General features: G+C 46.7%; 2 protein-coding genes across 6 annotated transcripts in view; one reads left to right on the top strand and one right to left on the bottom strand.

The window, feature by feature from the left end:
• Positions 1 to 260: 260 nt before the first annotated feature.
• On the top strand, positions 261 to 9,401 carry ERG28 (ergosterol biosynthesis 28 homolog). Of its 5 annotated transcripts, none has more exons than XM_084893849.1 (6): positions 276 to 375; positions 1,030 to 1,154; positions 2,668 to 2,831; positions 5,693 to 5,783; positions 8,426 to 8,544; positions 8,661 to 9,401. In XM_084893849.1, exons 3-6 carry the CDS (start codon positions 2,699 to 2,701, stop codon positions 8,738 to 8,740), a joined length of 423 nt encoding a protein of 140 aa, XP_084749975.1. In that variant the 5' UTR covers positions 276 to 375; positions 1,030 to 1,154; positions 2,668 to 2,698; the 3' UTR covers positions 8,741 to 9,401. The 5 variants fall into 5 exon arrangements, with proteins under 5 accessions (XP_084749977.1, XP_084749975.1, XP_084749978.1 ...); XM_084893852.1 differs by having other exon boundaries at positions 277 to 375; positions 1,035 to 1,154; XM_084893851.1 differs by lacking the exon at positions 1,030 to 1,154 and having other exon boundaries at positions 261 to 375.
• A 2,378-nt stretch (positions 9,402 to 11,779) lies between these two features.
• The window catches only part of FLVCR2 (FLVCR choline and putative heme transporter 2), a 59,756-nt gene continuing 57,560 nt past the window's right edge, over positions 11,780 to 13,975 (bottom strand). The window contains exon 10 of the mRNA XM_084892967.1: positions 11,780 to 13,656. Within this exon, the coding sequence (XP_084749093.1) occupies positions 13,555 to 13,656 (102 nt within the window). The 3' untranslated portion in view covers positions 11,780 to 13,554. The remainder of the gene's footprint in view (positions 13,657 to 13,975) is intronic.

The raw sequence follows: 13,975 nt of genomic DNA on the forward strand, positions 1-13,975 counted from the left end.
AGCAGCGGGAGAATCTCGACTTCTTTTCCCCCAGTTTCTCCCCTCCGCCCGCCCCAACCGGGTTGAATCCGAGGCCGGAGCTCTTCCGCCACGCTCCGCAGGCGGGTGGTTTTCGCGGGGTGGGCGGTGTACCCCTGCGGACACCTGGGCAGTGGCTACCGCTGATTGGCAGCAAAGGGGTTCACGCCCCATCTCCTGCTTGAGCAGAACCGAAACAGCCAATCAGAGCGAGGAATGACAGAAGTGGCCCAATCCTGGAGCCGGGTGAGGGCGGGGGCGGGGACAAGTGATTCGGGTGGACTCCAGGCTGCAGCTTTTTCGGGGTTGCATCTTTGCTGCTGTAGCTGCTGCTGCTGGCTGGGGTCCAGACGCCAGGTGAGAATATTCCTTGAGATAGTATTTTTTTTTTTTTAAATCTCCAATTCGCATGTGAGGAAATCTCGGCTGTAAAATGTAAATGATTTGTCCAGGGTCACACAGCTACTAAATGGTAGGGACAGGATAGGAACGCCTCTCTTCTGACTCAGGTTTCACCACCACACCTGCCTGGGCAAAATCTGAGAATCGGTGTTGGATACTTTGTAGGCCCCAAGCTTTAGGAAAATGGGTCGAGGGAGTGGGGGAGCAGTTCAGAAGAATGCTCAGGCTCTCCCCTCATCAGCTAACTGTTGGAATGTCTAAGAGCTTCGGTGAAATGAAAGGCATTCGTTGTCAAAATGAGGGGGTCATCCATGCAGCTTTTCTGACCCTTAGAAGAGTCTCCTATTGAGGGAGGGTAAGAAAATAGGAAGGAGGATGGGGGTGGGGTAGGGGTCGAGGAAATCTTGGCCCAGGATGTAACTAACTGCTTGTGATATTCGTAGAACCATATTCTCTCTAGATTTGGACAAAGCCCACAGTGTGATCCGCCTTTCCCTGGGGGATTCCTCCATTCATCCTTCCTCTCTAGATTTTTTGTTCTTGTTGTTTCTTGATGCTGCACACTGTCTTGAGCCATGGCTGACTTTACTGTCTGTTTCATCTGGGTAGTGTAGGACCATACTGAAACTTTTACTGCCAGAGTGACAAAGGAAGCCTGATAGTTTGTCACCACTTCAAGCCCAAGAAGTTAACCTGACAGCAGATAAACCGTGGGCCAAAAAACCATAATGAAGGTGGGAAGAAATCATTCCATTATTAAATTCTTTATCTACATGGGTTTTATTTAAGTCAAGCTCATTAGAATCAATGCTCAGCAAGGGTTAATCTAAGCTTTTTTTTTTTTTAAGTGCATAATCTAATGTTATTTTTCTGTACAACTTCAAGACACAGTGGGGATGCTATGCTTGTCTTCCTCAAGCATGGAAACTTCGTCAAAATATTCTCAAACAATTGAGGCAGTATTGCAGTGTAGATACGAAACAGACCATGCTTCGTATCTCAGCTTGGCCATATATTAGCAGTAAAACTTCAAGCAAATCACTTAACCCCTCTGTGCCAACCCTCATCTGTAAAATGGAAATATTAATAATGTCTACAATATATGTTAAGTGCTTGTCACGGTGCATGGCACATTCAAGTGCCCAGTAACTTAGCTACTATAATTTCTCCTGCAACCCAATGCCGACATTGTGTTTCCTTCATGTAATTTCTTACTAGTTCTCAAGTCTCAGCAGTTTATTTTTAACTTTTAGGTTGTTCTTCTGTTTATGGTATACCTCAGAACCAGATTAGAGAAATCCTGAGGATGTAAATATTGCCCTCACAATTGGTTCCACTGAAATGTGGAAAGCTTCTATGCGCTTGGAAGGATCTGTCATCAGTAGCCAGGCAGGTATCTGTTAGATTTCTAATTACCTTTTAGCCACTTGCATTGTGAAGAAATGACATGAAGAACCAGCCTAGAAGTAATGCTAGAAGAGGACTGATTGAGCCAAGAGAAAAGTGTTCTGATGTAGGGTAATATTTTAGAGAAATTACTCAAGTCAAAGATAACTACTGTACCATGTATTGGAAAGTATACTGTTGATTCATCACTATTAGTATGACTAAATATTGAGACCAATTTCTGTAAGCCTTATACGTAAATCCATGTTGTTAACTTTATAGTAATATTTGTACACCTCCTCTTCTGCTCCTTTTTTTTCTTAATCTCCAATTTTTCCACTGGGTTTGTCATTTCTGCCTACTGCATTATTTAGCCTTTTTCACTCTGGGTAAAGGTCAGCACATTTTGGTTTAGGGAAAATATTGAAAGGCAGAGTGCTAATTCCATGAGTAGTATATTAAGGTGATTAATATATGAGGGAGGATGAGTTTAGGGCAGTGATTGGCAAGCCACGGCTCTCAAGCCACTTTTGGCTCGAGAGCTGCCATTTGCCGCTTTGTTGACTAATGAGTTTGCCAACTACTGTCAGGTACTAATATTTACCTCTTTGCACACATTTTGCCACAATTGCCTAATCCTCACAGCTTCCAACTGCGTGGTAACATTTAGTCTAGTGCCAGTGGTCTCGAGCTGCAGTTTGCCAACCACTGGCTTAGGGGGCTTGCTGAGGAATTTATGTGATCAATAAGTGACCAAATAAGCTTAGTACAGCCCTTAGGAGAGGGACCCAGGGGTGAGAGAGCTCATGGTTATAGGAGATGAACCATCTGTTGTCTCACATCCTTTGCCTTTGTTTCCAGGGCAAGAAGCCCTCTCAGATTTGAGGGAGCCATGAGCCGTTTCCTGAATGTGTTACGAAGCTGGTTGGTGATGGTGTCCATCATAGCCATGGGGAACACGCTTCAGAGCTTCCGAGACCACACCTTTCTCTATGAAAAGCTCTACACCGGCAAGCCACACCTGGGTAAGAAGCCAAAGAACTGCATCTTTTGTACATTGTGATTCCCAGACTAGGCTGCACATCAGAATAACTTACTAAGCCGAGACAGGTTTGGCTCAGTGGTTAGTGCCGCGGGCCTGCGGACTGAAGGGTCCTGAGTTCGATTCCGGTCAAGGGCATGTACCTTGGTTGCGGGCACATTCCCAGTGAGGGGTGTGCAAGAGGCAGCTGATAGATGTTTCTCTTTCATTGATGTTTCTAGCTTTCTATCCCTCTCTCTTCCTCTGTAAAAACTCAATAAAACATTTTTTTTTAAAAAAGAGTAACTTACTAGGAAACTTACAAACAAAGCGCAGGTGCCATGTCCCTCTCCAAATCTGGGTGGAGTCTAGGGATCTATTTTTTAATAACTACTAGTTGATTCTGATGCTGCCTATATACTAGTAGCCTTTAATAATCACTGGAGTAATAAACTTTGTGAATAGCACTTGGCCCATTTTCCCCCTCAAAGCTTCTCTGAATACCTTTTCATTCATTTTACATGGCCCGTGCCGTCTGTAAAAAAGCATTACACGGCCATCCTGGTCAGTGTGGCTCAGTTGGCTGGGCATCGTCCCATGCCCCAAAGGATTGCTGGTTCGATTCCGAGTAAGGGCACATGCCTGGGTTGCAGGCTCAATCCCTGGTAAGGGGCATGCAAGAGGCAAATGAGGAAATAGGGTTACTTGGTGACTCTCTGATGCCCCACTAGGAAGCCATAAAGAGTGTTTGCATGTTATCGCAGCTGTCTTCGGAAATCACATCATGATACACACATGGTTACATTCCATGTTGCAGACAGAGAGTAACTAGTCCATGGTTTTCCCCAACTGTGACATAGTCCCTGAGAACACAGACCAAACCCATTCAGGTTTGTCTCCAAAATGAAACTTCAGAAGGCCCAGTTTCCAGAGCCTCTTTGCTGAGAGTGTTTTCACATTGCTGCTTGCCCTTCCTTGCATTGATGTGTGGGATAGTTGGAGCTGAGGCACGGTTTCACAGCAGCTGACAATTCTCTGTCACATTTATAGCTAACCCAGATTCAGGCTCTGACCTAGCTCATTGTTCCGCAACATCTGGGGATAAAGTGAACCTAATTAGGCTAAGGCTCATTTTGAACAAAGCTCAAATATACTACCCTGTTTCCCCGAAAATTAGACAGTGTCTTATATTAATTTTTCTCCCAAAGTTGCGCTATGTCTTATTTTCAGGGGATGTCTTATCTTTCCATGCGCTAGGTTTTATTTTCGACGGATGTCTTATTTTCGGGGAAACATGATAGGAGTAAAGAATCTGGAAGGGGGGGCAAGAAAATTCACCTTTTTCACCCTCAAATGCTGCCTTCCAATGGTCTAGGTATCCTGTATAGATTAACAGGATTTTTGAGGTTATCTGTTCTAGCCCTTTGAAGTTGAGATAGAGAGGCCCATGGATCATGTGACTTGTTGAAGGGCATAGAGCTGAGCAAGAGTATGTGTGTGTGTGAGCACATGTGTGTGCGTGCATCTTCACATGCATGTGTCTATCTGTGTCCAGCCCAGAAGTAGAGACTGCCACCTCCTCATGATGATCTGGGGGCTGTCTTGTACTATGCTGATCATATCAGTACTGTGTTAGAATTTCACCTGATGCCTAATCTGCTTAAGGTTGGTGAAATATTTTCCTTTCGTAGCTCACTAATTCTTCAGTCTTTTTATCTGTCAAGGTGTTCAAAAGAATGTAGCCCACTGGGGCTAACTGCTGGGTATTTGGTCGGCATATGGAATTTTTGTTCACCTTACTACTTACCATCCAAAGGTCTTCGGGACTGTGAAATCAGAATCACTGTCTGGTTTTCCAAAGGCTGGAAAATCCTAAAAGCCCAAGTAAACATGAATAGACCCTTCATTTTTCAGTCTTGTCCCTTGAAATTTCTCTTGCTTAATAGATGGGCAAAGAAGTGTCTTTGCTGTCACTATTTTTGCATTCCAACCACTGAATGCCTCAGATCAATGGCTGTGCATTATAATCACCGAGGGAGGGGGTTTTAGAAACCACTTTGCCCAAGGCCCACCTCCAGAGAGTATGATTTCATTGGTCTGGTACCCAGGTCTTGGTCATTGTATAAAACTTTTTCAGTTGATCCTGATAAATATCCAGTGTCCAGAACCACTGTTGTGGTGGAATATGATCCATACTTTCAGGACGAGATATTTAATACAGCAGTGTCAGAACAAAGCTACCAAGAGCACTAGGTTGGCCTTGGCAAACACTAAGGAAACAGTGCTTTGTCCCCCTATCATGTGTCCAGGAATCCAGCCTGGTTTGGGCTTTGTTCAAATAATACAGATCTGGATTCAGAGAAGACCTAGAGACTCTGAAAAACCAGATGTAGCCATCTAAGTAGGCGCCATTATTTCTGAGTTCTCTCCTACACCAGCCTTAAAAGTCTGCTGACCTCCCAGGCACCTTGTATGACCAGGCCACTCTGCAGCATTCCCCCAAACCTGTCCTGATTCAGACTCACTGGGCTTCACCAACACCAGACCGGTTTCTAGGGCAGAGGTATAAACCATTACATCCAGGAGTTATTTGCCCACGTGGGCTCTTTGTTGGATTTCCACTCTTGGAAGTTCCTGCCCAGCTATAGATATTGGAAGAGGAGCTGAGCAGTTCTCATTCTGGAATTCCTTCCATTCCTCCTAGTGCCCAAGTGTGGCACCAGAGCCTCCACTTTGCCCAGCCAATGGGAGCTCAGCTCAGCTCCCTGCCTCTCATGAACTACCAGTGAAGTAGGAAGAGTTTGGAAGGCATCCTAACCTTTTTCTTTTTCTCTCTCAACACTCTTGCTTTTTTCTGCTACACAGTGAATGGCCTCCAAGCTCGGACCTTTGGGATCTGGACGCTGCTCTCCTCAGTGATCCGATGCCTCTGTGCCATCGACATTCACAACAAAACGTATGTAAGGGGAGGAAGAGCATTAGCATCCTTTTGTTCGAACTCAGGTGCTACACATGCCCACTGTGGTCCTCCCCTTGGAGACCTGTTAGTTTTGATACGTTCGCCTAGAATGTGGATGATAATAAAAGGTTAATAGGTTCCGTTCCTTCCAGGCCTAGAAAACATAAAAGGCCTAACAAGTCTTTAAGCTTTGAAAATTCTTTTGAACTGACATAGCTAAATTGTCCGTGCCATGATCCGGTGGCCTGCATCAATGCCCCTACTTCTTTACTGAAGAATCAGCCTTTCTTCTACTAAAGTACAGTAGTGTGGCGGTCTTTTTAGAGCAGCCGCCCACACATACCATATTCTCACATGCCTCCTTGAGCAGGATTGCACAGAACTCACAGTCCATGGAAAAAGGAACCCACAAGCAAACTGTTATATGCTTTTGCAGAGGAGGGTGGAAGAGAACCCAGGACTCCTCGGTGTTCTGCCTCTTGAGATACTCAGATAGGCTAGCGTGGAACAATTGCAGACAATCCTAGCCTCTTGTCTAGAGTGCTGTAGCCAGTGCTGGCCACTGGAGGGGGCTCGAGCCTTGTTCCCACCAGCAGTCATCACCACATGAAGGTGGAAAAGTTTGCTCAGGTCAGTGGGTGAGGCACCAAAACTCCAACTTGACACTGAAATCTTTTTCTTTTTCTTAAAATATATTTTATTTATTTTTTACAGAGAGGAAGGGAGAGGAAAAGAGAGTTAGAAACATCAAGAGAGAAACATCGATCAGCTGCCTCCTGCACACTCCCTATTGGGTATGTTCCCTCAACCAAGGTACATGCCCTTGATCGGAATCAAACCTGGGACCCTTGAGTCCCCAGGCTGACGCTCTTTCCACTGAGCCAAACCGGCTAGGGCAACATTAAAATCTTTTTCTCTCTGATCCAGACCCTCCGCCTCTGGGGAAGAGAGGATGGAATGGTATTTATCTTATTTTGCCTGGAGTTTTCATCTATGTGACCTTGGCTAAGTTTCCTCCTTGCAGCTGGAGAGGTAGTGATTTTCATTCCTGCTTTTGCAGATCTGCATATTAGACACCCAATTAATTTAATCTGAGGAAGACTGACACAAGTGGGATTTGAAGCAGGGCTCTTAGCCCTGCGATCTCACCAACTTCATTTTTAACTTTTTTTTTAACTTGAAACTGTGGTTTACTCGTTCTAGATTTGCATGTATTTTTGGAAACTGCCTGGGGCCTGAGAATGAAAACAAGAAAGTAAGCTCTGGTCTCAGTTCTATTAGTAACTAGCTTTGTAGCAGAGAGTTCATTGTGTACCATCTCGCTCTCTTCACGTATAAAACGAGACTAGTATTTCTGTTCTACCTCTCAGAGTGACTGGGAGGGAGTGAAGGTTGAATAATCATTTTAAAAGACCTTTACCATGAAGGATTGCTGATAGGTATTAGGGGTAACACCTTTTGCTTGCTATGCTTTTGGAATGAGCAAAAACACCTCAGACTTACCTTCACCTCTATTACCCATCCATTCCCCCTTCTCCCAATCAGGATGGCTGCAGGTGCCGGCCTGTGCTTCCAACCTTTTGTTCTCCTGGGACTTCTGTCTGTGTGCTTCTGAAGGGCACTCTGATTCTCTTCCCTCGCTCACTGGAAACTCCAAGTCCACTCGTATATGTACATGTTTACTATGTGTATTAAGACATGGGAGGATAAACATCATATGTAAGATATTGGTTCCTTCTGGGGAGAGGGTAGGCAGGAGAATGGGGTCAGATGGGGAAATGGTACACACAATGTTTTAACTGATAACTACTATTTTATTTCTTTTTTAAAAAGTATCTGAGGCAAAGAAAAATGTCAAAATGCTCAGTTGATAGAGCAGGGTACTGGTTGATTAGGGGCTGTAGTATATTATCTATAGTTTTTTTTATATATATGTTTAGAGGTTTCATAATTTTAAAAATTCCATAGTTAAAAAAGGTATCAGCAATCCAGATGGTGGAGCATCCAGATGGTGGAGCATCCTGTAACCTACCTCTCCCCCACCTTTTGGCCAAAGCTGTGGAACAAGTTCTCTTCCCATGAGGTGGTCACCGGGCCCTTCATCTGACCATTTTCCCAAGCTGAGACAAAATAACCAGCCCATGTTAGAGGAGCCCCTCAAAGCCCCCTGAGGTCCTTGCTGTTCATCCCCCATTCGGGCTCTTCGTTCTGTGGCTCCCCCCATCATGAGCCCAGCCCCTGGCCAAACACAGGCCACGTGAGCTGGGATGACAGAGTCGAGCCCATTTGAGGAAGTGGAATATGGAAGCATGGCTGACCCAAAATTGCCTCCCCTGCCTGGGCTTGCCAGAATGCAGACCCTGCTTTGCTGTAGCTGGCATACCACCTTGCTAGAACTTGGAGATCTGCCCTGGATGCCTGGACCATTCTCTCTGATTAGCAGTTAAAACCTTCCATTTTCCCACGTAGAGAATGGGTGTGAGCAAGCAGGCCAGGCCTTTCTCAGGACCAAGTCTCCTTTGCCTTTAGCCATAGTCCCTTCCTGGGTTTTCATTTGCGTGCAGCGGGCCTGGTCACCACTTTTCCTCTGCACAGAACAAGCAGTCCTTCCGTTTCTATTTCTGTCTGTACCTTCCTAGGCTCTACCACATCACGCTCTGGACCTTCCTCCTCGCCCTGGGGCACTTCCTCTCGGAGCTGTTTGTGTACGGGACCGCGGCTCCCACAGTCGGCGTCCTGGCCCCCCTGATGGTGGCAAGTAAGCATGCAACCACCCTAGACTTCCCACAGGACCTGTCCCAGCCCCGCAGACATGCCAGGGGTATGAGAGAGCACTGTGCTTACGTCAGCCATAATGTTCTCTCTGTATTTAAGGTTTCTCGATCCTAGGGATGCTCTTCGGGCTCCGGTATCTAGAAGTAGAACCCGTATCCAGACAGAAGAAGAGAAACTGATGCCAACAGTACCACCTCCAAGACTTCATCTTCCATCCTTGCTGTCTTCTCCCTTCATCCTCTCTGCGCTTTAATTTCTTCTTTTTTGCTCCATCACCAACCCCCTTTCTCCACTTCTAGCCTTTTACGTTTTGTTTGCTTTTGTTACATTTAAACTTTTTAAAGCTCTAACATGCATACAGGAAAGTATAGAACATGTATGAACATGTATGAATCATTTAACAGTGACCCCTCTGTACTTCCATCCAGAACGAACATTGCCTGCACCTCAGCCCACTGTGCCCCTCCCACTCGCAGCCTCTCTGAGGATCGCTTTTCCAGCCTCCTGCTTTTCTCGTTGTATTTCCATTCCTTGATTTGACTTGTGTGGTGGGAACAAGTGGACCATGAAACTAAAAGCCGCTGCCTCGCCCAGAGCAGCCGCCAAGGGCTGCTTCAAGGGGCTGTCCCCGCACGCTGGGCTCCTCTCTGCCGCTGGACCCAAGACTCCAAATCATCTGAGGGACGGGCAGTTCTCCTACGAAGGGCTCCCCTGTGAGTGAGCATGGCTTATGTCCTTGTGTCTATGGGTGGATTAGAGTGGGAAGAGTCTGGGCTGTTTTTAGACCTTCTGGTCAGCTGTATTTGTGTAACGAATTTTGTAATAAACAGAAAAACCCTCTGCTCCTATCAGTCCTTGTACTTTGACACCCCCCCCCCCTTAAGCCATGGGCACTCCCGCCCTCCTCTGGGCCCTCACGTAGAGAATCATACTTTCTACTAATCAAGTACACGGAGTGAGGGGGACAGCTCAAAACCCAGGCACACCAGGCTGCCTCCAGCTCCTTCAAGTCAGATCTTCCTCCCCTCCTGTCCCACCTTCAAGATTCTGAGTTCACAACAGAACAGTCAGGCCCCTTTCTTGTTTTCTTCCTAAGGAAGAAAAAGGTTGTTGAGAAAGCATAGGCAAAATACAGAACCAGGCAGCAGAGAAGAAACAGCTGCATGACGAGGAAAGGAGAACACTGGCGCCCAAAGATTATGCACTGGAGCGGACGGCATCCTCAAACAACCCGAGGGCTCCACACTGGCTGGGCCCTCCCACAGCTTGTAGACTCAAGGCCCATTCATTATTTCAACAAGTATTTCTTGAACACGTACTCCATGCAAGATACTTGGGAAAGAAATGAATGACCTGGGTAAAGACTTCACTCCCATGGTGGTCCTCACACGGTAGCCAAGGAAATAGACAACAACAAAAAAAACCAACAAGTGAAACAACAGCTTCAGACAGTGATAAGAATTCTGAAAAATATTGTAACCAAGAAGGGGAGGAAAGTGCATAACTTACATCACCAGAAGAGGTAAGATTTTAGTTGAGACTTGAATGTCTAGATATCATGTGTCTTAAGGTATATTATGGCCCTAGTCGTTAGCTCAGTGGTTAGAGCACCATGGGTTCGATTCCAGTCAAGGGCACGTACCTTGGTTGCAGGTTTGATCCCCAGCCCCAGTTGGAGTGCATGCAAGAGGCAAGCAATCAATATTTCTCTCACAGATGTTTCTCAGTCCCATTCCCTTCCATTCTTTCTTTAAAAAAAAAAGGGGGGGGGGATAGAATCAATGGAAAAATATCTTCGGGTGAGGATTAACAAAACAAAAAACAGAGAGGCAGGCAGGAGACTTGGGGTGACAGGTAGCTTGAAGTTGACACTTAATGCATTGGAAATTCTCTATCAATTAAGGCCAAGTGAAAGGAACGAAATCTACCTTAAACTAGCTTAAACAACAAAGATAACATTGGCTAACAAAACTGTAAAGTGAAGGAGATTATAAACTTTAGGAAGTCTGATCAGGATTCGGCTCCATTTCTCCGTGATTCTTTTGGCTCTGCCTACCTGTGTTGGCTTCATCCTCAGGCTGGCTTCCTTTATGGTGCCCAAAAAATGGTTGCATGTCCACAATACTACACATCTAGAAAAACAGCTCAGTTGCTAAGAACTGTCTTTCCCTTACTAACTACTGTAAGGAAGCAGAAAGAAAAGCAATGATCTTACAGAGTTAACATTTGAGTGGAGATACACATGGATCCCACCTAAGGAGTGAATGAAAACATACGATTTGCATCCTCTAGGCATGTGTCATAGAAATATGATTCCAGATAAAGATCCCAAAGGATCTAAAGAGATGATGTGTGGCTCAGTGGTTGAGCCTCTACTTATGAACCAGGAAGTCATGGTTCAATTCCTAATCAGAGCACTTGCCCAGGTTATGGGCTAGATCTCCAGTGTGGGGTAGACAGGAGGCAGCTGATCCATGATTCTCATTATTGATGTTTCTCTCCTCCCTTCCTCTCTGAAATCAATAAAAATATATTTTTTTTTAAAAAAAGAAAAGAGATGATGTGCAGTATTTAGCAGACACTATGACTATTAGGTTTCTTTAACAGCCAGCCCCGACTTAGCTCCTATGTGATTTAAAGTAGAATTGATAACAGAGATGGTACCAGAATGCCTCAGGCACAGTGTAACTCTCTAGGTGAGACATGTATGAAAAACTGATCGCAGCACACCCAAGTAACAGACCAGGTGAACACGGCTGGGAAGGGAGGAGTGGCAGTAAGAAGGACAGTTCAGAAGGAAAATCAGAACTGCGGATGCCGGAACTGTGGCCTCTGGCTAGAGCGCGGGGTGACTGTAAAACAAACACCAGCCACCCTCTGAGGCAGAGCCAAAAACAACAGTGGGCTCTCTCATCAGTCCTCACACTAGGCTGAACCTTCATGTGTACTCAGCACAGACAGCGGTCAGGGTCATGCGTTGGACGTTGACTGGCCGTTTCCCACCAAGGCAGACAGTAACCTTTAGGGCCTCATCTTTAAAAAGTAACCCACCGGGATGGTAACACCTCTGCAAACAGAGGACCACTTCTACGGGAGGCCACAGGAGCTGCTCCCCTGGCCCCAACGCCCCCACCACACCCTCCAGCCCTCAGAAATGTGCAATGACCTCAGAGGGACTACCAGAAACCCACCTCTGCCCCATCAAATGACACGGCAGACCACTTGGGAACTCTTTTATTGCTTTACAACATCTGATTTACAAATAGAAAAATGCAAATTATGTTTTAAAACAAAGCAAAGAATTTGGTAAACCTTTCGTTAATACATTTTGAGAGGATGAAGAGTAAACACCTTTCTCCTTGTCGAAAAGTAAGGCATACTGCGCTGGCCCGATTGCTCAATTGGAATGTCGACCCGTAGACCAAAAGGTGGCGGGTTCAATTCCCCATCAGGGCCCACACCTAGGTTTTGGGGGTTTGATCCCTGGTCGGGGCACTGCGGGAGGCAAACAATTGATATTTCTCACATCGATGTTTCTGTTTCTAAAATATTAATGAAAACATCTCTCTTTAAAAAAAAAAAATGTAAGGCATTCTCTCCACCCTCACTCAGTCCCCCGACCTGCAGTGTGAACCTCTTTTATCACATCCAGTGTCTGTACACACACACCCCAGCTTCTCTGGCAGTGGCCCAGCACCCAGATCTGCTGCCAGCACAGGCTGCTCTGACATGCTGTGTCCAGGGCAGTAGCCACAGCAAACCAGCACAGTGGTCCTGACTGCCGCTGCTCAGTGACCAGGCGCAATTACCAAAATGTCTTCTTTTCAGGAGATGCTACCCACCCAAGCCTATGCGGAGAGCCAGAGAGCAGGTTCAGCAGGGGAGGGGGTCAGCTTGGGTTGGCTTCAAGGGAGTCCCCTAAAATCTGGAACGTCTGATAAAAGGTTAGTGCTAGAAGGGGGTGGGTGTGCAAATACTGCCCCCACCAAAGCGGGGATACGCTTAATTCAGCAGATGTGATTCCCATTTCAAAGGCCACATTTCCTCTCATCTCAGACGCAGCTTTGGATTTCTCAGCATGGAAGGGATCGAGGTTCGTTTTCAGTAAAGGTTATAGGACAATGACTGGTATCCCCTCTCTACAGAGAAAGCAAGCACCTAGTTCCTCCAGGCAGTGCCCCTATGAAGGCATCAGAGGTGACAATGTCACGCAGAATCTCTGGGCAAGGGCTGATTTTGTAGAAAAGAACCTCCCCATTCCCTAATGGAGCTTCCCTGAGTTCCTACATACAGGCCTTCACAAACCCGCTCAGCAGGGAGCCCCCAGCACCCTCACACACCCGGGTGGCTACCTTTCCCAAATCAGTTTCTCCTTCAAGGCTACAACAAAGTCTTTCTCGGGTTTATTGATATTTGGTTTGATCAGCTCTTAAGAAAGAGGGTTCGGAGATAGCCCCCAACCTTAGGCCAGGAGAAAAGAGGACCCGAGGGTTTGGCCCGATGGTGCTTTCTCTCCCACGGAACGTTAGCCGTCAAGTCCAATGACCCAAGAAGGACCCTCATCCAGCGCAACCTCCACTCCTTAGAATTGGGTCTTCAGACACTAGAAAAAGTTAATATCCGGAATAAGCTTTCTTTCCACGATAATTTTGCAGGCTTTCCCCATGAGGGATGGAGGTGAAGAGGGAAGGCAAGGCGCAAAGCCAGGGCTGACTCCACGCCTGGCCAGCCTCTCCCAACACCAGCTCCCGGAACCTGCAAGGGGAGGGGCGGGGATCCAATCTGCATTTGGTGAAAGGTGCGATTTCCCCCAACTAGACCGTGCAGGCTCTTAAATGGGTTCCAGAAGCTAGGCACCGCCGTCCAAGCCACCAATGTTCCAGCCGGTTCCCTCCACAAGCTGCCCCTGTGAAGACCCCGGTGCTGGCAGTGAGCGGTGCTGACGGAAGAGGTGGGGTGTCCGTGTTCCCTGAGTTGCCACCCCCTTCTCGTCTCAGAGATGCTCCTCAGACAAAATGGTGGGTGCTTTGCTGGTGACATTGTCCGCTTTCACCACGTTCTCCACCTTTTCCTTTTCCTCCTCCTCCTGGAGTTTCTACAAGGCAAAACAAGCAGGCAGCCCTTAGGGTGAAGAAGCACAGGGCTCCCCGCTGGCCGGAGCTACTGCCTGGCAGGGATTCTATAGTCAGTGGGGAAAACAGGAGCCAGAGGCATATTCATGAGGGAACAAAGGGAACAAGGAAAGAAGTGCCAGCCCCTGGCTCCTGAGCTCCCTAAACACACACACACACACACACACACACAAGCACACACATACATGCACAAACGCACGCACGCATGCCATCACAAGGTCATGTGATGGCATGACCTTGGAAAAACCAAAAGGCCAACTTTCTGCGATGCCACAGTCACCA

Source organism: Pipistrellus hanaki, assembly GCF_964339955.1.
Source record: "Pipistrellus hanaki genome assembly, chromosome: 1".
Taxonomy (NCBI): Eukaryota; Metazoa; Chordata; class Mammalia; order Chiroptera; family Vespertilionidae; genus Pipistrellus; species Pipistrellus hanaki.

Bases quoted from the DNA above. Each gene is read 5' to 3' on its own strand.
- ERG28 (XM_084893851.1), top strand. From the start codon at position 2,699: ATGAGCCGTTTCCTGAATGTGTTACGAAGCTGGTTGGTGATGGTGTCC. The intron at 5,784-8,425 runs GTATGTAAGGGG...GTACCTTCCTAG, and splicing joins ATCGACATTCACAACAAAAC to GCTCTACCACATCACGCTCT. The intron at 8,545-8,660 runs GTAAGCATGCAA...TCTGTATTTAAG, and splicing joins GGCCCCCCTGATGGTGGCAA to GTTTCTCGATCCTAGGGATG.